This window comes from Glycine max, chromosome 19 (assembly GCF_000004515.6).
Source record: "Glycine max cultivar Williams 82 chromosome 19, Glycine_max_v4.0, whole genome shotgun sequence".
Taxonomy (NCBI): domain Eukaryota; kingdom Viridiplantae; phylum Streptophyta; class Magnoliopsida; order Fabales; family Fabaceae; genus Glycine; species Glycine max.
Window position 1 is genome coordinate 341,811 of NC_038255.2, and position 27,005 is coordinate 368,815.

At 34.5% G+C, this 27,005-nt stretch overlaps 2 protein-coding genes and 1 pseudogene across 2 annotated transcripts; 1 reads left to right on the forward strand and 2 right to left on the reverse strand.

Moving 5' to 3' along the window:
- Positions 1-1,613: 1,613 nt before the first annotated feature.
- Positions 1,614-17,545, forward strand: CYP59 (peptidyl-prolyl cis-trans isomerase CYP59). The gene is made up of 14 exons (XM_003554771.4): positions 1,614-1,946; positions 2,607-2,711; positions 2,837-2,954; positions 3,064-3,114; positions 6,962-7,053; positions 7,160-7,259; positions 9,284-9,406; positions 9,476-9,553; positions 9,708-9,754; positions 9,848-9,903; positions 14,625-14,665; positions 15,880-15,982; positions 16,260-16,392; positions 16,476-17,545. The coding sequence occupies exons 1-14, from the start codon at positions 1,849-1,851 to the stop codon at positions 17,251-17,253; spliced, it is 1,923 nt and encodes a 640-aa protein (XP_003554819.1). The 5' UTR covers positions 1,614-1,848; the 3' UTR covers positions 17,254-17,545.
- Positions 17,546-17,972: 427 nt separating this feature from the next.
- On the reverse strand, positions 17,973-19,557 carry LOC102661996 (alkane hydroxylase MAH1-like; annotated as a pseudogene).
- Positions 19,558-22,693: 3,136 nt separating this feature from the next.
- On the reverse strand, positions 22,694-26,634 carry LOC102661857 (galactinol--sucrose galactosyltransferase). Its single transcript, XM_006603714.3, has 3 exons — positions 25,926-26,634; positions 23,707-23,776; positions 22,694-23,469 (listed from the first exon to the last, which is right to left on the reverse strand). Exons 2-3 carry the CDS (start codon positions 23,746-23,748, stop codon positions 22,891-22,893), a joined length of 621 nt encoding a protein of 206 aa, XP_006603777.1. The 5' UTR covers positions 23,749-23,776; positions 25,926-26,634; the 3' UTR covers positions 22,694-22,890.
- Positions 26,635-27,005: the final 371 nt, after the last annotated feature.

Genomic DNA, 27,005 nt, shown 5'->3' on the forward strand with positions numbered 1-27,005 from the left:
GTCTTTTCCATTAACTATAAGAGATTGTCACTTGATTTAGTTTGTGGTGAAACAATAAAAATATGATAACAATCACAATAATACATTGGGTATGGTTGGGTTCAATTCAAAAAATGGAATATGAAAACATATTCAAACTATAGGGTTTAGGGGGTTTTGTTATTGATGATTTTATTGATTTTCAATTTTTTCTTTCGAACTTAAAGGCTTGGATTAGATTTTAAAACCTCACGTGCCTTATCAAAACTTAAAAACCACTACACTATTAACAAAATGTAATAGTTGATATGGAATTTACCTTATTAAAATCTCTTCCAAATTTACAATAAACTGTCCCTCATTGTACTCTTCAATGTTGGCTAGCTAGAGAGTTATTCACAAATATTAAAAACATAAGCCCATGGCCCCAAGTCAATGATCATTATATATGAAACAAACATCTAAAAATTAATTTAGATATATAACTTGCAAGTTCATGAAGGAATCAATGGAAACAGGATAACCTGAAAAATAAAATAACATAATGAATACATGAAAATCATGGATGAGCTAACAATCAAACACTAAAATGAAAGTGTAATAGGAAAATAATAGTAGAACAATTGACTCATAACCATACCCTTATACTCCATTCCCCACTTGAGTTTCACAATTACGGGCTTCCCAATCAAATTGATACAAGAACTCACCATAATGCAAAAGAGAAATGGTAAACATGCTCTAAGGAAATGGTAAACACGCACTAAGGAAATGAGAAGCTAGGGAACTTGAAATTGGCAGCGGTGATGAGGAAAGTTCTAGACCGACACCAGCAATGAGAAGCTAGGGCTCTAGACGTAGTCCCGACCAACGACGACAACGAAGTTACAACGATGGCAATAACTATGATAAGCACGATGGCGGTGACGACGACAACTAAAACAACAATGATGAGAGACCTTTCGACAGGAAGCAATGCTTTGGACACGAGGAGGTTTGGGCACAAGACAAAATGAATCGAATGAGAATAATAACGTTTGGATTTTATTTATAATTAGGGTCAACATTAGTTTTTCAAAAAAATGATGTTAACATGTTTTCATTAACATCGATTTTTTTTAACAAAGTTATGTTATTTATGAATATGTTACCACGTTTTTGTTAACATTGATTTTATCAAAAACTAATATTAACATTGCGATGTTAAAACCATTTTTTGTAGCAAAGAACAAAAATAACCCATGCAAAATAGTTTTTCTCATTCATTGCACCATTGAATATAAGAACATCATAAATTCATATTCATATGATTTTATGCTGAATCATACATTATAATTTACACTAGATATAATCGTTAAAATTGAAAGTTTTTTTTTTTTTTGCCAAACCACAAGTATCTTTCACTTGAGGTAATCTTATATTCTTGTTTGAGTCGATTTGATCATTATAGATGGTAGATCTTTTCCTCCAAATATTTAACATATCTAAACTAGAATCCAGACATTTAATTAAGTTGGAATAACATGACACCAATTGATTCATGTGTTTGGTGGTAATTGAAAGAGAAAAAAAATAATATATACATTAAAAGTGAAAAGAAATGTTATATTTTTATCCAATACAAATAATATGTTGATAATAAATTTGTTAATTTTTAATATAATAATCTAAAAAATCATACTAATCATAGTTTTTTTTATTAATTGATAGATAGTGTAAAACTTACACATAATACATGTGCATAAAGAGGATTTTGGTGCTGAGGGCGGCGGTGCCGAGGTCGTCGACGCAACAAGCACCGTAGGTGACGTTAGCGAGAACGTTTTCTTCTTCTGGTTCTGACTTCTCCATCTCGAGCGTCTTCAAAGAATGTCGGTGCTGATTGTGACGAGCTTAGGGGACCTTGTCGTCGATTTGCACACCAACAAATGCCCCTTGACCTGCAAAAATTTCTTGAAGCTTTGCAAGTCAGTCCTCCAAACCCTAACCTCTCTTATTTTACAATTTCCTGAAACGAAAACCCTTTTGCGTCTTTTCTATTCAGACGAAACACCCCGCTTGGTTTTCTTTTCTTCTTTATATTCATTTTTTAATGCTTATGGAATCACACCATGCTTTCTGTTGCTATGAATTCGTTATGTACTCTGTGGTTCGTGTGTTTATAATTTTTTCAGGGTTATAAATTGCTCTGTTGAGGATGAGATGGAGTGATAGACTTAAGGTCCATTAGGAAGAGTTTGTTTATAACTTTTTTGAAATTATCTTCTAGCAATAGAACTTCTAAGTGTCTGAGAGAGCCTATGAAAATAGCTTAATAAGCTTATGATGTTTCATAAGTTGTTAGCCGCTCATTTTAATTTTTTACAGGATAGCTTATGAAAACAACTTCCAGCTTATATGGAAACAACTTAACCTTATTTTCTATTTGATTTTGAAAAACAACATATGTAAAAAGTGCTTATATATTAAATACTTATTCAATAAGTCCTTAATTAAGTTTGGCCAAATGGGTCCTTATTGTTATTATTTTATTATTTTTAAAAATATGCACTGTTGTGATATTTGCATATATTGATGTGTGTTCAAATCATGACGTGCTCTTTGTTGGTCTGTAATTGTTGAGCCAGGATTAAGTACTATAATGGGTGTCTATTTCACACTGTTCAAAAGGATTTTACTGCCCAAACTGGTGATCCAACTGGCACGGGAACTGGTGGTGATTCTGTTTACAAGTACGGAACTGGAACTGCTTGTGCATTTAGTTACTGTCTAGCATTTACTGATCCTTTTTTTTAATGTGAACTGTGAAGTTTCTGACATTGAGTTCTCATTTGTGCAATGGCTTTCTCTTTTTCAGGTTTCTTTATGGTGATCAAGCTCGGTTTTTCAGTGATGAAATTCATATTGATTTGAAGCATTCCAAGACTGGAACAGTTGCCATGGCAAGTGCTGGAGAGAATCTGAATGCTTCACAGGTATGGCATGTTTTGTGGCAGGTTGAGGGTTCCTTTCCTGTTATTTTAGAATAGTTAATACGTAAAATAAATCTTCAGTTACTATTGTTTTGTTTGTTTCTGTTTTCAGTTCTATATCACTCTGCGTGATGACCTTGATTACCTTGACGGAAAACACACGGTATGTATTCTATGCATCCTTGCTTTACTTTTTCACGGTGTATGCGTGCATCCTTACGTTGAATAAGGACACTAAAATATTTACCTTTTTATGGATTTGGATATAATTGACCTTAGGTAATTTCAGTTCTCCTGCGCAAAATAGTTTTAATTTTTGTGTAGTCACTACAAAGGGATACATTAGGGAGGATTATATTTTAATATTAATATTTAATAATGATAATGTTCGATAAGTACTTTTAACTTCTAAGCAGTTTGTCTTGTGCAAAGTTAACATGCTTATCTTTTACTTATAGAAAAGAACAGTAAAAGTAAAATCTGGGCAAGGGTAAGTTCACTCAAAATATAACATCAGGCCCTTTTGCCTATAGCAGTTACGTTTGTGGAATCATGGATTATATCTTGTTTTGTAATATTTACATGTCATCTTTCTTGCACTAAATGGGGAATCTCTAGAAGGTTCTGAATTTTGGTATAATGAGTATAAGAGTAGTGATTAGTTTTAGTGCATTTTAAACCCAATTTTGAATTATTATAAATAATAGCAATAGATTATTTGGATTTCATCAATTGTATAAGCTGCTTTATGTTTTTTTTTTTGATCAGCTAAGCTGCTTTATATTAATTTCACAAAGCTGAAGTCAGTGCTTTCAGAACAAATTTATAATAGAATATTGAAGTCTTAGTTCCTCCTACTGTTGTTTCTACAAAGCAGATAAGCTTTTTATTAGTATCACCTTGTCTTTAATGGTATGGCTGTTGATTTTGAAATGTGTTTGTTTGCAAAACTTCAAGAGAAAAGAAAATGATAATATTGGCTGCTCATTCTAAAACATAAGCATATGAACTAACTTCATATCTTCCCTTCTGTTAATTGTTTCTCCTACCCTAGAAAGCATTAAACAAGTCAGTTGTGCAATGGTTTTTTGCCGGATGACACATAATTAAAATGGAAGTGGGTCCACATTAAAGTACACAATAGGGTCATTTGGTGGTGGAGCAACCTGTAGGTACCAAGGAAGCTCCGCTTTGGATCATTTTTATGTAACAGCAATCGTGGCCAAGATAGCATCATAGCAGCCACTAAAATTGAAGTTCTGTTTGGTTAATGATGGAGAAAATAGGATTCCACTGCATTTTATTCAGCTTGTATTCAGCTTTCTATTCTAAGGTGCTTTCCACCAATCCTACCTCAATTTTTGCCTCCCCTCTATCCCCCAAATTTCGGGCCATATCCAAGCAGTGTTCCCTGTCTCCAATTTGTTGTTCAGTCAGGTATCTGGTGAACAAGGTATTTCTTTCATCTTTTTTCCTTGTTGGCCAGAGTCCCCCCTGTTACTCACTCTGTTGTTGGTGCATAGCAAGGTGTTCTGAACCTGTTTCCTTTGTTGTGTTGCAAGTCCAGCACTGCATTGTCTGTTTGTATTTTATTAATTGATTAATTAATTAATGCAATTAGATTTTAGATGGCCTGGAATCTTGAAGTTCTCATAAAATATTTTAGGTGTGGCATCGGCATTGTAAGAACCAGCCCTGATTTTGGACCATCTAGAGGACCAGTCAATGGTTTTCAAGCTTGAGTGATTCATAGTTTTCCCTTACATCCTCTGGTTTTCCATTCTTTCTAACTGGTTATTCTTCACTTTTCATTCTTCATCCATTCAAACCAAACAGAGACATGTTTAAAACAAAATGCACCAATGAAATAGAACTGGTAGAGACCCATTCAGTCAGATACTCAGATACACAAAAGTGGAAAGAATAGAAACTAAAGCACCAAATGATTTTAAAACAAATTAGGGGTAGAAACTAGAAAGGAAGAAGTCCAAAAGTAAGAATAAGGTCAGTGCCACACAAAGCCCATTCAGTGTTGTTAAATGGCGACGCCATGGCCGCTATAGCGTAATGGCATGGTGGATTTTTCAATCGCCATAGTCAATTTGTGAAGGGAAGTCTGCTATGGCAGCGCCATAGGCTGCAATGGCATGTTTATATGGTGGAATTATGGCCTTCCGCCATATTCAGCCGTCCGCCACTGATAACATTGAGCCCATAGACTCCAAGAAGCCCTTGCTGAACAGGGCCATTCTAGCTATATACCATAATCATTGTTGGCACTGAATCAAAGAGGCAAGATGAAATTGGAGGGGACCAAGCTGGACCTAGTGTAGTGGTGCCACTTTTAAAACCTATGTTGACCACAGTTTCTCAGTGGCTTGCCTATTAAATCCTAATTGATGATTTTTACAGGCATTATTCAAACATCCAAAAACCAATCATGCTGGAAAGCAAAACACCTATCACCTGTTCCTTTTCTCAATGTTCTGTATCCAACCAGTGCAACGACCACTCATAAAAATTCCACCTGCTATGAATTTACTTTAGGGGAAAATGCAAATTAGCTCCTTGAAGTTTGGGTCAAATGCAGCTTAGTCCCTGACTTTTAAAAAGGTGTATTATACAGTCTATAACATTTTCTAAGTGTGCAAGATAACCCATTCAACAATTTTCCCATTAATGGTGCACATTACTAATTTTATTCCCATTGTTGGAAAGGCTATCTCTCACACCTTGAAAATGTTAAGGAGTGGAATACATGTTTTTGAAAGTCAAGAATTACGTTCCACATGACCCAAACTTCAGGGTGATTATTTGCATTTTCCCCTTTACTTAATTTGGATATGTACAAAGAGGTGATAATATTATTGACAGAAAATGGCTTCATTCCAAAGAAAGAAAAGCAGCCAAAATAAATGATAACAGGACAAAAGGGGATGGTACACTTAATCGTTACTATCTAAAGCCTGCATACTGTCTATTTCTTTTGTTATTCTTTTGGTGCTCAATTTTTTTCATCAGACTGGTTCACTGAAATCTGAGTGGGTCATACCAGGTTTGATTATTTATATTAAAAAAAAACAACATTAATCTCCTGACTGTACCAGCCAACGAGTTGGTTCACAGGTTATCTGTTGGAATCAGTTGAGTGGTCCAAGCTGTACAACTATGAGTATAGGACATAGGTGTTGTGACAACTATGAGTATAGGAGATAGGTTTTGTCCCGCAGCTAAGTTTAAGGTATGCCATCAACAACACAGTCATATATGCCTTAAAACATTGGGTATTTGAGCTATGAGCATTTATGTGAGTGCATTATATAAATTATTTGCATTCATCTATCTTTTGTATAGCAGGCACTCTGGTATTTGGTATACCATTATTACATTTTTGGTAGCAGTTGCCATGCACTACTATTCAGGATTGACTGCTATGATCCTTATTGTTTTTTGAATAAAAAGATCTGAGGCATTGTCAGTTTTTCTCTTTGTGGGTTGGAGGAGGGACTAATGCATGCAGTGATGATGGAAAGCATTTTAGTTTGTGCTTTTTCTAGCAAATGGCTATTTAAAAAGCATGGTGTGTTTTCTAGGCCAATAGAAAGCAAAATGAAAGAAAAGAAATTGTTAGAGTCTAAGGCAAGACTCTGAATGGTTAGGATTTTTCAAAAATTTGACCCATGCTTTGGTTAACTGAACCGTTTTTCTAAAGTGGATCGGTTCATTTTTTTACAAATGTTTTCTGTCCTGTCGATTCAATTTCTTTATCAATTTCCAGCATATATGGGTTTCACGAGTAAATATTTAAAGTGGTTTAGTTCATTTTTATAATTCAGTTCGACAGTTTTTGCGCACCCCTAGTTTGATGAGGTTATCAAGCATGAAGTATTACCTAATTCTATTAGACATAGACATTGATATGGAAATGCTACTTTAAATATTTACTCACATTTGACTTTTATACCATGGAAGTTACTTCGTTGTTTTATGAGATCTGTTCCTTGTTACAGGTTTTTGGCGAGGTAGCTGAAGGATTTGAGACTTTAACGAGAATAAATGAGGCTTATGTGGATGAGAAGGGAAGACCCTATAAAAATATAAGGTTTATACTAATTCTTCTCTACTACAAAATGTGGATTAAAAATGATGTTTTCGTATTTGTCTTTTTGAGATAAATAAAATGTATTCTTTCTGAATTACTTGAGTAGAATCAAGCACACATACATCCTGGAGGATCCTTATGAAGATCCTTCTCAACTATCTGTGTTCATTCCTGATGCTTCTCCAGAAGGAAAACCTAAAGATGAGGTAATGGTTTATTGCAACACTATATTTCATTACTTGAAACTTCAGAAAATTGTCATCAGTTATTTGTTGGCATTGCTATGGTCCTTTATCTTAAAACTATTTAATATAAAAATGAGTCCAATTGGCAAAAAAAAAAAAATGAAGCTATTTCAACTTGAGCATATTAGTGAGTCCATTTGGTACTTTAGACACTTAAAAGAAGTAAGTTTAGGTTTATAGAAATACAACAAGTCTGCTTTCAGAGGTATCTTTATTTTGAATTACTGGGCCTAACTCAATCTCAAAAGGTAATTCAAGGGAGGAAGGTTGCCTGAACCTTATAAGGAGTATTTTAGTCTTATCCCTAAATGATGTGACATCTAAACACTCACCCATCAGGCCTAGAACTGGACATCTGGAGGATGAAATGTACAAGATTTGACATTTGTAGGTTGCCCAACAACAAGACTGGATAATGCAATGGTTTGTCATGAACATCCCAAAAACTTAAGCTTTTTAGTGTAGATGTATGAATATTTTTATATCTGTAACATGCCCCCTCACATAAAATCCCTTTGGGCTTGAAGTGTGAGTAATTCATAGGCTTTCCTATTTCCTATGCTGAAATTTAATTTTTATTAAAAGAGTGAGGCAGCAAGGATCAAACTCTAGACCACTTGGTCACGTAGGCTCTGAAATCATATTAGAAATGGTCCAAGCCTAAATCCCAAAAGCTAACTTATGGCGGGAGTTTGCCCAAGCCTTAAGATGTATTTTGGCCATATTTCTAGCCAATATGGGACATGATAACATGAATCTTTGTCCCTTGAGATTCTTCATTGAAATACAACTTTATAAAAATTAAAATGCAGATTTTAGAGGGTATTTGATCAGTAAATTGCTTGGCATGACATTTGTCTTGCTGTGCTGTTTATGGTATCAATTATTTATTTCAAGCAAGGTTCATTGTCAATAGATATTTTATAGGATAAGCTTGTATTTTTTTTTGCGGGATTTGAGTTTCTTTTTCATGGTTCTCAATTCTCAGTGGGTTTTGTTTCCCCCAATTATTTGTGTGGATATATTTGTTTAATTTTATTGGGAAAAACCAAGATAGAGTATATAAGTCTGGTACAACTTTCACTTTACAAGCCAGTTTTGAAGGGTTGAGTTAAGGTCAAACCCAAATTCTAAGATAGCATCAAAGTTATCCTAGATCTATTAATGGACCACCTACCATATTATCCACACACCTTTCCCAAAAATGCTGGGCATGAGGGAGTGTATTAGGAAAAACTCAAGTCCCACGTTCATTATAGATAATACCAAGATAAAGTATAGAAGTGGGGGGACAACCCTCACCTTAATAGCCTATTTGTAGGGTTGAGTTAGGCTCAAACCCAAAAACTTCGTACCCCATTGCCCAGAGACTCTTCGCTATGCGAAGGTATGGAGGAGGGATGTTGTACGCAGCCTTACCCTTGCATATGCAAAGAGGCTGTTTCCGGATTCGAACCCATGACCAACAAGTCACCAAGGCACAACTTTACCGCTGCACCAGAGGCTCAAACCCAAATTCTAGGAAATTTTAGTGCTTTATTTTTTCTCTCTCTTAGTCCATTAGAATATCTCATCCGCTATTTTTTTTGTGGTTTTTCCTAAATAAATTTTATTTTTCTATAAAAGTGGGTGGGGTGAAGACCGAGATTTGCTTCCTACTTTTTGCAAATTATAACAATGAATCAAGAATTGATTACCTGATGATTTGATTCTTGTGATTTTACAAATTAATTTTATTTTCTGGCTGTGACTGTATGGCTTGAGATGGATGATTATATTGGATTTTACTTGTCATGCATTAGTATATTTGTTCAGCATTCTTGGTAAAAACTTTCTGGCTGTAACTGTATGGCTGTAGATGGATGACTAGATTCTTGTGATATTACAAATAAATTCAAGCATTATAATGAAAAATTAAATTTTACCGTCTTCAGTAAGCATGTTTGTTCAAACTTCCAAGTCATGATTTAATGCAATTTTACTAGGTTGATGATGAAGTGCGACTTGAAGATGATTGGGTTCCCATGGATGAACAATTAAATCCGGCAGAACTTGAGGAGGTTATTAGATCAAAGGAAGCACATTCTAGGGCAGTTGTACTTGAGAGTGTAAGTATGATACATAAAAATTTTAGTACTTCATTTATGAATGTGATCTCACGTGAACTCCTGTTTTAGATTGGGGACATTCCTGATGCTGAGATTAAGCCTCCAGACAATGTATTGTTTGTCTGTAAATTGAACCCAGTTACTGAGGTGAGTAATCCTTTTCTGTGTTTTATGGATCTGTAAGTATCATGTCCTCCCCCCCCCCCCCGCGATTGTTACTTATGTAACTGTCAGGATGAGGACTTGCATACAATATTTTCACACTTTGGAACTGTTAGTAATTTTTTTCTTTAAATTTTAGGATGAGGATTTGCATACAATATTTTCACGCTTTGGAACTGTATCAATGTGAGTATTATTAAACAGTCAACTGTCCTGGACATTTACTAATAGTGATATCATTTTGTATATACTGTTCTCACCATAAATTTTTAATAATAGGGCTGAAATCATTCGTGATCACAAGACTGGTGACAGTTTATGCTATGCTTTCATAGGTCGGTATGCATATCCACTTTGTCATTTGTGTAAAAATTATGCATCTTTAATTGTTTTTAAGTGGTTCTTATTTTTATCTATGTATAATCTTCCTTTTATTCCCTTTTGTGTCATTACTGGTTGAAAATGCTATAATATAGACATCCTGAATATTTTTATTTTCCTATTTCTAAATTGTCGATATGCTTAACATGTGTTCTACAAATAAGACTTCCGTTTCTGAACCAAAGTTCCCTTGTGTTTGTAAATATTTCCTTGTTTCTTTTTCATTGTCCCTTTTTGTGTGTATGTATATATACACATGCAAGCACAAACATATTATATGAAATCTAATAGATTTGTGCAACACTTTGGTAGTATGGTGCTTTTGGTTGGAGTGTACCTCCCATTGCACAATACTTGGCTTTGGATAAGATTAGGTATTTGGCTTCTATTTGGTTATGTAAATAATAGTTTAGTTATTGACTGTTTATCTTTTCTAAGGCATCTTAGGATCAGTTCTAAAAATTATGTCAAGTTCTTCTGATCCGCTTAAATCCTATTTAATCAGTTTCTGTTGGTGTCTGGTTGATATTCAGTGTCAGAAGTTCAGACATTTATTGGTTAAATGCATGCATAACCCATGTAATTACATGCATATTTGGGAATAAATGGTGGTTTATTATTTTATTATTAACATGAATTATTTCATGATAACGAATTATTAGAAAAAAGACAAGAAACAAATCTCCTTCGACATTGTAACCAGGCGTAACAAATCTAGACTCTTTTACCTTGGAGTGCAACCTTGGATTTCTCTGGAGATAATTTCATTCATTGGTTCACTAACAACATCCAAAGCATGTAACATCCTTAATTTTCAACTTCTTGACGGCTCTTATACCACGACACTTCACGCGGTGACACTTCAACATCTTTGCATTTTCTGCTCTGCTATGCGTCACTTGTTCACTAGGGTAGGATAATCTCTAAGCTCCAAGATGCTGATAAAACTCTGTAACTCTGGTTTCAAGCCTCTTCAAACTTGATAGCCTTCCAATCATCTTGAGGATTATCCTTCAAATAATGAGTAAACCTCGCTAGGCTCTCAAACTTAGCCAAGTACTCGGCAACAGTCATCTCTCCTTGCCGAATTTGGAGGAACTTGATCTCCTTTTGGATATGAATACTATGAGGAAAGTAATTCTCTAGGAAAACTTCCTTGAACTCGTCCCTAGTGATAGGAGCTCCAAGAGTTGTCAAACTCCGTTGAGTGTTGTTCCACCAATGCTCTGCATCAAACTCCAGCATGTAGGTGGCAAAGTCCACCTTCTATGCATCATCATATCTGATGACTCTAAAAATTTTCTCTAACTTTTGGAGCCATTCTTCTACTTCCACAGGATTTGCACTGCCATGGAAAAATGGTAGATCGTTCCTTCGAAATTCAGATAACCCCACGTGTTGAGGGTTCGAAGGTGCAATTGAGTTGGTGACAACTTTGCTTCCATTCCCATTCATTTGACGGATAGCCTCTGTCTGCGCTTGCATAACTTTGGTCATCTGAGCCACGGTCGTTACAAGTGCATCATTTGCGTTTGCCCTTCACCTATTAGGTGCCATAAATCTTCATATCACCAATCAAACATTGGGTTGATCAGGTCCAATATCTAAAAGAATAGCATGCCATTTATAACTCTAATAAGCAGTCCTATGTGCCCATATTTGATCTTTTGAAAACAATCCACTACTGCAGTCTGATTTTAGGATCAAACTGCTTTGGTACCATTTGTAACATTCCTAATTTTTAACTTCTTTGTGGCTCTCACACTACGACACTTCACTCAACATCCTTGTCTCCATCGGTCAGAACCCTCCGTAGGTAGTCATTTCCGAAACCTTGAAAATCGGTTTGTCTGCTTCTAGGATCAATGATTAACCCCACAAACCAACACAAGACTTTTTAGCTTGTTTTGTCCTTATTCACATGTTTTTTGGGAAACTTCCCACAAGGTCACCTATCCCATAACTACTCTAAGTCAAACACGTTTAATTATGAAGTTCTTAAGTAATGAGCAGCTGAAAAGTAGACACATCTTTTTAGTATAGATAGTATCAATTAATTCCTTTAAGTCATTCTCTATTGTATAGTCTCATACCTGCATAGCCTTTGGATCCCTCATTCTGGTGGGATTTGATCGGGGTGTTATAGAACAGCGACGGTGTTCGATTTTCCATTGCTTGCTGGTTCATTTGGTGTGCGAGAAATGATGAAGTATTCAACAATAAATCTTGGATGACATGTTCTCTTTAAGTCAGTTCCATTCTGCGTATCACATGCTCCTTGATACATCTTCAGCTAAGAAGCATCAACAGCGTGAAATTCTAGTTCATTGGCTTCCTCCGAATTCAGACTTCTTGAAATTAAATACCGATGGCAATCCAGGCTTATCCGGTTTGGGAGGAGTTATGCATGACAGTTGTGGAGCTTGGATTACGGGTTACTATGGTTTTTGTGGCTACACTACGTCGCTACATGCGGAATTGTTTGGCATTTATAATGGTTTGCAAATTGCATGGCAGCAAGGCTTTAAAAAGATCATCTGCAAATCTGATTCACAGTTAGCTATTGATCTCATTCTTGGGGATGTAAATTCGTTTCATCTTTATCATCCCTTGATCTTGAAGATTCAGAATTTCATAAACTTGCAGTGGGATCTAAGTTTTAATCATCTTTATAGGGAAGGAAACCAGATTGCAGATTGGTTGGCTAAAGAGGGATCCTCCTCCCTGCAAGATTTGACTATCTTGCTTCAATGTCCAACTTCTCTTTTCTCTGATTATTTTGCTGATTTTATGGTACACTCTTATGTGAGGTCGTAGTCTTGGTTTTGTTGTCTCTCTTCTGTACTTCCCCACTCAAAAAAAAGAAAACAAGAAACAAGTAAAATGAAGGTTAAAAAATTCTGCTTGGGAATGAATAAGTAAAAAATAAATAAAAACAGATGATTTGGGTATCTCTACCCATTCTATTTGCACATTGACAATGGTGTTCCCTTAAGAAGCCATGGACAAAATTGCATTCCATCCAAATACACCAAGAGTGTGTTTGGATAGGGTAATTTAACTAGGTAATGTATTTTTTATAGGGAATTAAATTCTTTTTTATTAAAAGTAACTGTTTGGATATTTTAGTAAAAGAAATTCAAAATTTTAGAATTTTAAAAGGAATTTTAGGTAGTTGAAAGAATAGAATTTCAAATTCTATCTTTAAGAGAGTGAATTTTAAATTCTCACACTCCGACGGCGTTGTGGATTGCGTCTCCGTAGTCAAGAACCAACGCGGCAAGATCTGCGACCTCACGCATCAGGCAGCCAGCACTGCGAGTTGCCGCACCACGGCAGGCTTCGGCAGAGGGCCGATTCAGCGGTCGCAGATTCCGGCAAATTCGCTGATCTTAATCAACAGCACCGCCCAGTCCACCACAGACGGAGGACTAAAGTTAACAACAATAGCGTTTCTTCCACCGTTGGGCATGTATTCGACGACGAGTAATTTGTTGTCGTTTGGATCAGTGCTGAAGCCGATGAGGTTGACGAGGCGGGGGCTGGGGATTTGGGAGAGGATCTTGATCTCATTTTCGGTGGGGCTGGTGCAGTTGCCGCAGTCGGTGCATTTGGTGGCGTGGTTTTTAGAGGTGCTGGTGGCGACAAGTTTGGTCGTTTGGATGGCGGCGAGGAGCTTGACGGCGTCCAGGGTGGCTCTATAGACTCTGCCGTGGCTGCCTTGGCCCAGGAAGGTGTCGGAGGAGAAGCCATTGGCGGCGGCGATGATGTTGGAAATGGATAGCTTCGACTTTTAATAAAGGAATCCAAACACAGAATTTTAAAAATAAAGGAATTTAAATTGGAGGATTTGAAATTCTCAAAATTTGAAATTCAGAATTTTAAATTGCCTCATCCAAACATACTCTAAAGAACTGCTGAAACAGTAAACCATATATATCTTTTCTTTCTTATTCCTTCCTAAACCTGCAAAATTAATTATTAAGAACTCTTCCAGATTTTAAAATCATATCCAGAAATTCGATAAAAACTCCAATCAATTTATTCCTATCAAAAGTGGCAGCAGTATGATGCAAGTACAAGTAAGCAACTCTTTCTCAACCATAAAAGCACACGCTTAGGGAGCTTTTTTAGTGTGAATACTGAAGATTTAACCTGTTATTAGTTTCTATCATGTTATGTTCCATTGTCCGAGCAAAAAGTCTTGTACTTTGGAGGAGATTTTGACTTGTAGCTTCTAATGAATAAATAGAAACATCTTTTTGTACAATTAAAATTGTGCTTCTGACCATTTGAGAAACCATTATCAAGATTTCATATTGGTTTCCTTCAAATACATTATCAAATATATTTAGAAGTTGTAATTGCTAATATGTTAAGATTATATATTATTCTATTATTTATGATAAGATAGTAATAAGTGATTTAGTCATTATTACTTATTATTAGATTGATCCTATATAATCAATACTGATCTTATTTGCTCATTATAAATAAAGGCTTAGTTAGTGTGGTCATTCTTGACACACAACATTACACAATAAAACAGTTATAAATATTAAGGATAATTCGTTTTTAGTTTATATTGTTAAATTCCACATTGTAATTGGAAAATCAATGATCTCTTTTTGTGTTGATAAAATTAACAGTATCATATATTTACTCGTTTTGACAGAGTTTGAGGACAAACGGTCATGTGAGCAGGCATATTTTAAGGTATGCTGAAGGTTTTGAAGCATCTTTTGCTAATTAGTATTGTGATTCTTTTTCTGGGCAGTAAATGATTCTGTTTTACTTCATGAACATTAGATACTGTAGTAGGTTTATTTATTTATTCCTTCTATCCTTGGTTGGCTTAAATATAATATAGAGACACACTTGGTGCAGCTGCTGGAGGGTGTCTGTTATATTATGGAGTCTTGCATTTTATCTACAAAAAATATATTTATAATAATTTTATTATTGTTTCAAGTGCTTGCTTACCTGTTTTATTTGCTTATGTGTTATCCTCTGTTTCAATTTTCATTGGACTTTTTTATGTACTGGGTTGCCAAGTTGTTATTTTCTTTTGCAATTCTGAGTTTAAACAAGCATTTATAAGTCTATATAGGGGTGAGCAAAAAATTACCATCCAACCGAAACCCGAAGTGAAAAATTGCCTACACGTCGGATTGGATGGGATGGCGGGTAATAAGAGTTAAAAAATCAGTTTTATATGGGTATTAATGGTCGGATTTGGTTCACAATAATGAATTCCGTAGATACCCAAATCCGACCGTGGCATGCATTAGAAACTTAAAATTCAAAAAGTTACATTGCAAAAGCTTAAAACACTCAGTTCATAGGTGTCATTTCACGATCACTCATCCAGTCCAGCACTTTCTTCAATATGGTTTTGCATCTCTGGTATTCTAAAACAGCTTTCTTTTTGTACCCCTGGTTTTCCTGATTTCCTCTTTGTCTGGTTTTCCTCTTTTCCCATTTCTCATTTCTTGTTTTCGTTCTAGATTCTATGCCTCTTGTTTCCGTTCTAGACCCTCCATGGCCATCATCCCTTTCTTAGAGAGACAACAAAGGTGCATGTCCATGATTGCCCCCTTCAAGCAGCAAGATTTCCATGCATTTGCAGGAGAAAATGCATGATTCATTCTCCATTTCATCTTGAGTTTGTGTTGAAGATGATAAACCGCCCGATCCCACCCATAAAAAACCATGACCCGTTCAATGCTAAACCGTCCAACCCGATGAGATATACAGTCAAAGACGGATCAAAATAGGAAGGGTTCGGTTGTTGTGGATTGGACTTTTTGAGCCCAAATCCGACCGAACTCAACCCATGCTCAGCCCCAAGTCTATATTCATAAAAAAATTGCTTTGGTATGAAAAGAAAACTCATAGCTTTTTCTCTTTTATTGCCCCCCGAAATGCAGATGGATAATGCTTTGATTGATGATCGAAGGATACACGTGGATTTTAGTCAAAGTGTGTCAAAACTGTGGTCACAATACAGGCGGAAAGACCAAAAGGGTAAAGGTAAGGATAAAGATGTCTGTTAGGATTTAATAACTATGTATGACTTGAGTCTCACATTGGAAATATGAGATTCTATTGTGAGGTTTGTAAGACCTCGGGATGTCTAACTACAACTGCTAACTTTTGTGGTGTGGTTCTCCCCAGGTTCTTTTAATGTCACAACCTATAAGCAATTGTTTTATGCTTGTTTCATTTTTACAGCATTGTGCTGAATGCCAACGTTTGGTTGTAAACAGCTGCTACTTTCCCTCTGTAATTTAATACAATATTGCTGCAGGTGGTGGTTGTTTCAAATGTGGTTCTACAGATCATATTGCTAAGGATTGCACTGGAGATTCTACAATGAAACAACCACAAGCAAAATACATCTTAAAGGATGATAATGCCCAACGTGGTGGAGATAATGCGAGGTGTGTACTTCTGATTGCATGTGCCTGTCTTTTACTGTCTATCTGATTATGTCTAAGTGAGTGATGGAAATTTCATGGTGCAGATATGAAATGGTTTTTGATGGAGATAACTCACAAAGTCCAAGGCGAGATATAAAACACCAATGGCATGATGGTGACCTGGTTGAAAGAAAAGATCATAGAAGTCGTAGAGAACAGGATATGGTAGACTCAAACAACAGAGATAGGTATGGTGATAGAAGCAGAGGACATGGGGGAAATGGAGACAACAAAGCACGGTCTGAAAGAGGTGCAAGAGATTTGGGTTCCCATGCTGACACGAAAGACAGAGATAGACACATGGGAAGACATGGAGATGATGATTACAAGCGGAAAGATGAGTGTGACTCCAGAAAAAGAGATGAAGACGATGGCTACAAGAGGAAAGATGAGCAAGACTCAAGAAAAAGAGATGAAGACGATGGCTATAGAGAAAGACGAACTAGTCGAGATGATAGGAGAAACATGGATTCTAGCCATTTGGAGAGAAGGAATGACAGAGATTATAGGAAGAGACCTGAAGACAGTGGAAAGCAAGAAATGAAGATGGATTCTGGACGAAGAAAAGGAAGTCCAGTTGATGAAGATTACAAGAATGGAAGGGATGATGAAGATTACAAACATAGAAGGGAAGAACGTGGGCATAAAAGACAAGATACTAAAGCTGATGATGATTACAAGCGTAGAAGGGAGGATGTGGATTACAAACGCAGAAGGGAGGACGGAGATTACAGACATAGAAGGCAAGAACGTGGACATAAAAGACAAGATATTGTATCTGATGATTATCCTCATAGGAGGCATCATGGTGATAGGAGATGATTATTGGTGTCACAATATCCAAATGCTAAGCACAGAACCTTTGAACGGCTATCTTGTATGCCCTTTTTGCTTCAATTTTTGTGGTGGAGCAAGACAATGATATACTTTAGAACAAGGTTTTTGAAATATTCTATAAGAACATATTTAAACAAGGTTTTTGTTTGCCACTTTGAACAAGGTTTACTTGGTTAGGCCGTCTCTAGAGTTATTACTAGCAAGCTTTGTAAAACCTTTTTTTTTATTATCGTCAGCAACCTCTAACTTGACAATGATAACTTGTTGCCATGGATTAGCAGTTGTTCTCTTCTCTGCCATAGTAGCTCTCTTTCTCTCACATCTTTTGTTCCATCTAATTGACACAAACACAATAGTTTTGACTTTATTTGCAGAACTTTGAGGTCGTTGCTAATGCTTCACCAATGTTAAAACAAATCATTAACCAGTCGCTAATATGTGAGTTTCTTATAATGGTAACAATATGAGCTTCCGTGCCTACAAATATCTTCTAATAAACACAAATGGTTCAATTCCTTTATAGTTAAACCAAATTAAAAAATAATATTTACTTCTGTAGATGTTTTCTTAATCCAAATGCATCTTATAGAACGTTATAATTAAGTTCACTGGAAAAAAGGAAAAAAGATTACTCCCTTACATATAAAAACGTTGCTATAACACATACGCTGCTAATTAAACACACTTGCATGTGGACACAACCAGCACTTCCACCACCATCATTCATTATCAAATTGAAATTCTTGTTTCAAACTTATTAATTATAATCTTTTCATAATCCTAGCCTTCAGACCATTCTTCATGAGAAGGACAATGGAGTGGCTTGGAGTAGGAGAATGGCCTTCCACCACCTGGAATCGATACTTTCGCAAAATAGCAGCTGCCACCATCTTCATCTGAACAAAGGCCAAGTCCTTTCCCAAGCAGATTCTAGGTCCAGCATTAAAAGCAATGAATTTGTAAGCTGGTGCATAAACAACCTCTCCTCTCTCAGATATCCATCTCTCTGGCTTGAACTCCAAGCAATCTTTCCCCCATATCTCTTCACACCTTCCCATTGCATACAAAGAAAACAATATCATTGTGTTTCCATTCACACGGTGACCACTTGGAAGCGTGTCATCTTTAATTGCCTGCTTCCGCTCAATAGACACAGGAGGAAAGAGCCTCAATGCTTCACACAATGCACCATGCAGATAAACTAGCTTTTTCACCTCCTCAATCCCTAAAACCCCTTCATAATTAGCCTCAAAATTATCTTTTATCTCTTCCAGAATCTTGGCTTCCACCAAAGGGTGTTTTGTAACAAGCCAAAAGAACCACGTGAGAGATGAAGTTATGGTGTCTCTTCCAGCCACAAAAAGATTAAACTCATCATCCCTTAGAAATCTATCGTCATGTGCTTGTTCTTGTCCCATCAAAGCTGTTAACAAGTCAACATGAGCTTCACCCATTTCATTTTCGTTGCACTTGCTTAAAAGCTCTACCCTCTTGGACGCTATACGTGCATGTATGAATCGATCAAGTGTTTTACATGCTTCTGTCATCTTCTTCTCTTGACCAATTTGAAGCCATTTCTGCAGCTTCCAAACACACTTTGGCACTGTATGTCTGTAGAATATGGACTCTTCTGCTTCGTTAAAAGCCTTCTCAATTGCAACTTCAGGAAAATCAATGGAAAGGCAATAAGGATCATATCCAAGAACATCTTGAAGGTGAAGCGATTGAAGACATCTTGAAGATCTACCACCCTTCCTTGTTGTTGTACATGATCCAATATTGGAAGAAGGCTTGTTTGATCAAGGAATGGAGGCCAGGATGGTTCTGGAGTACTTCCATGTCTCTGAATCGGCAGTGACAACCCCATCTCCGAAGGGTTTGAAAATCTCGCGAAACTCGGGTCCCTTGATGTAGTTGTCAAAGCTCTTGCAGAGCATGTGTTGCACGTTGAGGGAGTCACAAGTGATCAAATAGTGCATTTTGGTGAACCATGGCCCTTTGAATTCCCCAGATCCACCTTGTTTTTTCAGAATCTCAGTGCAAAAATCATGGATTCGCCACATGTTGAAGAGGACTGATGGTAACATGCCAAGGATGGGGTAGTCCCTCATGAGAGGGTGTTTGCAGCATCTTCTACGATGGAACAAGTATAGGAAGGAGAAGAGTGATGCTGTTATGGCTGCATTGATCAGAATCATGTTGGCCATATCGTAAATTTGAGAGAGGGTTTTAAATGTGAATGACTTGCCATCTTTGTGTGATATTTGTCAATATATACAGAAAATTACAGTGAGATATATTTGTCTTTTTATATTTTTTTAATAATAATTTATTAACACATGCTAAAAAAAATTACATTATTATTTATTATTATTTTTTAAGTATGTGTGTTAACAAGTTACACATTATTGTGTATTTTAAAATATTTTTAGTTATGACTTATTTATATTAAAAAAAATTAAAGATGCATAACAAAATCATATATATATATATATATTCTTATTAGTTATTAGAGAGAGTATATATAACTGATCTTTTCTAATGTTTAGAGTTTTTTTCCATTTAAGGAAAATATTTTTTCAGTATTATTCATGATTTTTTTTCTTGTTAATTATGAGATCAATTTTCTTTATAATATATTGTGTGTCAGTTTTTATTTTCTCAATTCTATATTGCCCATGTGGATGACTTGCCGTATGTGTGTGATATTTTTTTTTCCTCAACATATTTTGCTCTTAAATATTTTTCAAGTTTGCGCAAACACATGTTATAATTTAATGAACATTTCTGTAAAGTCCAGATCATTATAGTTAATTAAATATCATTAAAAAAATACAAAAACGAAAAACAAATTATACTTTCGATTCACGCACATGAATCATGAACAATGGTTGAGGCTCGTTGACATTGCCTGTTAGTGACTGTGATGTTATGGATCGAACACTTGACCCTCTGAGATCCAATTTTCCACTTGTCTTTCAAATGTGTCTCCTTCACGATCCAATTATAATAACACAAAAGAGAATCAAAATGTTTATTGGAACCAGCTCTATTCTTAGTTTATTTTTATTTTGGTGATATATTTTTAATTTGTTAGAAATAAATGGTGTAACAGTTTTAATTAGTTTTAATGGTTTGAACAGTTAATTATAATGAATGTATGAGATGTGTGTACTTTATTCTCCAAACTCTAAAGTACTGACTTTAAATAAAAAATAGTTATCATTGAAAAGGTGTTCATTTTTATAACTGTTAACCTATAACTTCTTCTATAGTTTTGGGTACAAAAACTGTTCACGTACGTACGTATTCTTATAACTAACTGTTAACCTATAACTTGTTTTTCTCTCTTCATCATATTTTAATTTCCGTTTTTTCCCCTCATTTCTGTTTCTTTGTATCGTAGAAACATAGACTCCGACCAATGCCAAAATCTTTGATCTTCATTGTTCATATTCTCCACATCTCAATCGATTGTTGCAGAATCACAGAAGGAGAAAGAACATAAAGAAAAGCTTGCATTTTTGCCTCAATATCATGTTATTTTTGTTTTTGGAGGGGAGAGATAACTACACTAATCTCTTACGAGATCAGTGTTAATATTACTACAAAAAAGTGATAATGATATTTACATTTTTTTAAGTAAAACATATACATCTTCTAAAAAAAAAGTAAAATATATACATATCTCTAATTTATATTTACATACGCATGCAATGTTAGGTATATTCAGCAATGCAACACTATTTTCTTTTTTCTCTATACCGTTTTTTCTTTATTATTGCATGGATAGTAGGAAAAAATAAATAATTAAACCAAAATTAATATATAAGTCAATATATTAAAGATAAATTGTTACTAGCAACTTTAGCATAATAAAAATGGGATATATAATTTTAGTGCAGTCAAAATTGTGATAATATATTAAATTTAGCATAAAAAGAAATGCAAATACCCCGTTGTAGTGTCTGTTTCTCTTAGTACATATATAATAAAACCTTGAATTGTATAAAATTACAACCATAGATGTGAGGAAGAATGTCAAAAATGGAATAAATTTTATAACCACTAGCAGAAATAGAAGCACTACAATGTATAACTGCCTTTCCCATGTTTTATTTGTTTCGTATGATCTAAGATGTTAAGTTGACATGTTTATTAATCTTGAAGCACTATTAATTTATTTCTACTTATCTGTACTTTTTTTTATTCTTAATTTAATAATTTTTTCCTCAATATATTTTAAAAATATATATTAAACTAAAATTAATATAAATGTTAAAGCATGATAAAATAAAATGTTTTGATATATCAAATTTAACAAATAAAAATACGGACACACAAATAAGATAACACATGTGTTTTTCATTTTGCTAAGTATATATATTATTGATCATATATCTTATGATTCATGATTTGATTCACGATTCCATACATAGGCTTTCCGATTCAACTACCTTGCTGGTAATTATATTGTCTCACACCAAGCATCAAAATTATTTGCAATTACAAATTAATTGTTTGCTAGTTGTTACTGATGTCAATGGTAAGGAGGCGTTCCGAGGATCTCCTTCGTTTACTTTTGGGCTCCATATCTTCCAAATGATGAGTGATATTGTCACTATTGATCAATTTTCACTTTAAAACTGAATCATTCTGATTAAAAAATTAATTCAAATTAAGTAACTGATTGAATTTAAAATTATATGGAAAACAAAGATATAGATTATGAATGAGTTGTCGCTTTGCTTGTTGTTATTGTTAAGTGAATTTGGGTTCATTGATTTCAATGCCGCTGGAATCAAATTTGTAAGTGAATTTGGAGAGATTCTTGGATAAATGTATCATATATTTCATAGTAGCATGCATCTCATTCTTTGATTTGGGATAAATTAGCAATTTTTGCTATTTTACAGGTCCAATATGTTCCTGAACAATTAGAATCACTAAGGGTACGTAGTCCTTTGATAACTGCCACATATATGGAGCTCGAAGATGGACTGAGTAGTAGGGAATGGAGAGGGGATTAGGCAGAGACCTTGGCACCAAAGGAATTAAGCAACGATCGATTTTTGTATCCAACAGTTTCAGGCCTCTTATTATAATCATCTCCTACTTGATTTTGTTCTTTCCTAGTTAATTACTTACGCTAAATATCAACCCTCTTTTGTGATACCAAACTATAAAACTACAGAAGCTATTTCTTTGTTCTCCACGTAACATCTTAAATTCAATCAGATTTTGTCAATGAAATCTATATAACTCAGCTGATTAAACAGCATAGCATACGTGAGTTATTATAAATCTTTTGATATTCTCTTTAATTCTTATAGATAAAAAAAATTTAATCAGTTTTTTAATTCGTCAAATTGATTCAATTTAAAGTAAAAAATTGAGCAATAGTGACAATATGACTAATCACAAAAGTGCTTGAAGGAGAAACAAAGTACACTAAAAAAATATTGACATTAATTGGATAGAAAAGAAAGTTGAGCCTTACTCAATTATCATATTACCCTATTACTTCCCTCAACATTGAGCGAAAAACTAGAAAAGCAAGTTCTCAAACATACTAGTAAGGGATATAAAAAGCCCCTTGACATCATTCACTATGAACAATAATTAAAAAAAAAAAATCACTCTCCCTGGCTCATAATACATACTGACAGTGGACAATTTTGAAGAACCAGGCCATGGTACTTGAATTTTGACCATGGACCCTTCATATTCAAAATCAACTTGTTTGCCATCAATTCTACAAGTTGTTGGTTTCTCTGAGGCATAGACCCTCATCTCCCCAGTGCCTCTTACACCAACTTCAACCAAATTCTGAGCCTCATCAAAAGCCAAGGACTGGACTGCTCCACCAGTGTTTAGCATATTCACCAAACCAATAGGAGCAAACTTCACTGACTTGCCACGCAAGGCAGTCACTGAGGAAACCGTTATAAGCTCAAAATTGAACGGCTCCAAGGAAATCTCTTCACTGTCATCAGATGGTGCTGAGAGGATGAGTTTCTTAGCTTGGCTGATATAAGGCGAAAAGTTGCACCACTTCAATGGAAATTGGGTTCTTTCCACTGTCCCATTCAATGTCTTGGTTGATACCCTGTGAGAAAACTCAGCAGCACATTTGTTGGACCTAATCTCACGGAACCAACCTCCTCCCTGGCAGTTAAACACCCCAATAACTCCAGTGTACTGTATCAAAAAGCAAATTCACAATAATGTTAGGTTCTAGTCTCAGTAGTAGTATTTTACACCATTTTCATTATTTGAACATCAAATAATTAATACTATTGCATACAATTATCTCTATGTCTCAGTATTTTATCTTCTTTATATAGTGTAAAATGCATTTTCCAATTGACAGTGGTAAATGTTCAATTTGCTTTTAAGCAATATCATTATAGAAACATAGCAAATATCTGGAAGTACCTTGGTAAAAGCTCTATTGCTCATTTTCTTCATCGTTAACATTTAAGGTCCTTTGCTGATAAACTTCTCCCTAAGAGAAAGAAATTCAGGAAGTAAAATGAATTGGATTTTTCCTATAAACAAAAATTAACTTTTATAAAAATTAAATATATAGGTTGATTTTAGCACATGGGAGAAGTTTAAATCATTTTAACTTTTTATTTTATTTTTTTCTCAGGTGCTTATGTGTAAGGTTTTTCAAAGAGAATCTAAAGGGATTGGAAGAGAACGTATGCTGGGTCCGATTGGAGCATGAGGAATTGGGAGAGGATGACGTGGCCTTTTACTTTTAGGGTTGAGTTGCTTTGTCACGGGTGAAGGCTTGTTCAAGCTTGGAGCCATTAGTGAGACTCAAGAGTTAGATACAAGAAATAATGTATGTGTGAGTAAGAATGGGGAGAGTTTACAAGTTTTAAGAATTTAATATATTATTTTTATTATTCTAATCTTTTTTATAAAAAAAAAACTCTCTTATTTCATAAATATATACAAATAAATATTTTCATAAAAAAATGATTAGTTGAGATCCAACAAACTATAATTTATGACATAAATTAGACTTAAAATATATGTATTTTTTACAAAAAAATAACTATGTTTGAGTAAGGATTTTTATAACCAACAAAACACTCCCTTCAAATCTATAGCTTTTGAGAATACGGAGGAGTGTACTAATTTGGAGACATGCAATTAAATTTCCACATACTTCACATTTGTTTACTAACTATAATAATTATTCTGTAAAACATTATTCATTGTACAAGGATTCTATGCATGCTTTTGTTTCTTCATCTTTTAAAAAAAGGAAGTCAAGGATTCTATATTATGTGAACAAGAGAAAGGTTCGTCTTACTGTTTCCGCAATAACTTATGATAATAATTAATTTTGATGTTGAAATAGAACAAAACATATGATCTAGATTTTCATAAAAAAAACAAAAAATAATGCATGTGGCTTTGAGGATGAGAGGGTTAGTTTGAAGCCGTTAGTGTACGTTGAGAACAGTTGTTGAGTCAATAGTCAAGAAACTCAATGTAGGGTAGGGGCACATGGCATTCCAATATTTGGATGAGATAAAACAGTTATGTTATGTATATTGCAAGTGCCGGTGGGAAAAGGTTACATGCACAGTGAGTGACATTGATCATTTGAAAAGATGACAATGACAATAACAATTGACAGTTAAAACCTTCAATAGCGTGTTCCCTTTCTTGCATTCTATTGCGAGTAACGTGGCATGAATTGTTGAACGTATCAACTAAAGAGCCTTACTAAATGACAAAATTAATATATGTTATAGTAGTATAAGGTAATGGTTAATTAGCTTAAATTGATGGACGATGACCCACTAAGAAATAAAGGTGAGTTGTTAATTCTTCACTGACCCCAACTCAAAGATCACGGACACTTCTAGAGTTCTAGTACTTTAAAGATTGTTGGGACCTTTTGTTTTTCGGCCAACAAGATTGTTAGATTGTTGACACCATAAAGATGGGCTCCACCATCTAGCAACTCCATATCCTCTCCTTTTTGTTGTTCTCTTCTTCTCAACTCAATTCAATTCTTCTTCTTGAAATTAGCTTTCCTATTTTGAGTTTTGAATTTGTTTCTAGAATAGACATTCTGTAAGGGTATGTATACTCTTACAGAATTATCCTTTGGGAAGGAAAAATCTTACAGAACACCTTTTCTGTAAGTAAAAATAGTGCTTCTAAAACGACCATTTTGGAATATAAAAATATGCTTCCGGAAAGGCTATTTAGGATTGTAATTTTTACTTTCAAAATGATTATTCCATAAGCTAAAATAGTACTTTCTAGAATGTCCTTTTCAAAAGATACAAAATACGCTTCTGAAAAGGTTACTCCGAATTGCAGTTGTTGCTTTGGGAATGAGCTTTTCACAAGTATAATAATGATTTTCCGAAACCCCCTTTATGGAATTTACAAAATACACTTTCGAAAATGTTGCTCTGGATTTTTAAAAAATTGTATCCAAAATGGTTTTTCCCTAAACAAAAATGCTTCTAGAACAACCTTTTACTTATAGAAAGACCATTCTAGAAACATTTTTTGCTTATAGAAAGATCATTCCGAAAGTATTTTGGCTTATGAAAAGGCCATTTTAGAATTTTTTTTATAGTTAATTAAATTTGATAAAGGGAGAAGGAGTCACTTACCTTCATGGAAGAAGGAAAGAGGATGAGGGAGTGCAAGAATGAGGGGGTGGGGCAAGGAAGAGTCGTTGCGGGAGGGAGGGGTGTCGTCAATGTGGGTGTGTCATCAAAGAAAGGATGTCGTCGTTGTGGGTGTGCCGTCGAAGAAGGAATGTCATCGCATGTTGAGAGAAAGGAAAAAGGAGGTGTTAGGATTGAGAGATACGAAGTGAAAATTTCAATAAAAGTATTATTATATTTTTACTGAATAATGAGAGATGCAGCATACACATAAGAAAGTGCATGATTCAAGTTTCTTAATTTCTTCAAAGCACAAGCAAACGAAGCCTAATAGAGAACCATGGTCTTAATTTGTTTTTCTTTAAGGGACATTAATTTTTTATATGGTCTATTTTTTTCGAACTGTACTATTTCTTTTTTTAGTTATTATATCAAAATTATTCCCATTTGAACAAGGCAATTTTCTTGTTTTTCAAGAATTAAAATTTTGAAACTGTAAAAAAAAATTGAAATAACTTTTAATCATTATTCTATAATTAAAATGTAAATTACTTAAGAAATTGAACACGGACAAGTTTGAAACAATTGCTAAAAAATAAAGTTGATAAATTTAAATAAATAAAAAAATTACTTTTTAGACACTATTAGTGTAAAAAAATTTACATTGTTAACTAATAAAAATCATTGTTAGAGTAATTTTTAAATATTTATTATAAAAATTAACAAACTTATCATATAATAATGATTCAGTGAAAATGTTAAAATAATTTATTTTATTAATATATTGAGTATGTTTTCTTTAGAGAGAAGTGTATAGACTATATATTTTTTAAAAAGGTTGACATGAAAAATAATATATTCTCCCGACTTAAGAGATTGGAGCTTTGCAAAGAATGCTAAGCAACCCAAATAAAAGTTCATCTGGGCCTCATTGTTCCCATTATTAGTTTAGGGCTATTGCTACTTCACCTACGTTTCTGCTATCCCCATCCTCGCGTTTTAAGAAAAAAGTTATTCTCCACATATCTTTTTAACATATCTTATAAGAATACATAAATACAATAAATTTTAAAATTACAAGAC

Bases quoted from the DNA above. Each gene is read 5' to 3' on its own strand.
- LOC102661857 (XM_006603714.3), bottom strand. From the start codon at position 23,748: ATGTTAACGATGAAGAAAATGAGCAATAGAGCTTTTACCAAG. The intron at 23,470-23,706 runs GTACTTCCAGAT...TTTTTGATACAG, and splicing joins GCAATAGAGCTTTTACCAAG to TACACTGGAGTTATTGGGGT.
- CYP59 (XM_003554771.4), top strand. From the start codon at position 1,849: ATGTCGGTGCTGATTGTGACGAGCTTAGGGGACCTTGTCGTCGATTTG. The intron at 7,260-9,283 runs GTAATGGTTTAT...CAATTTTACTAG, and splicing joins AAGGAAAACCTAAAGATGAG to GTTGATGATGAAGTGCGACT. The intron at 14,666-15,879 runs GTATGCTGAAGG...CCCGAAATGCAG, and splicing joins GTGAGCAGGCATATTTTAAG to ATGGATAATGCTTTGATTGA.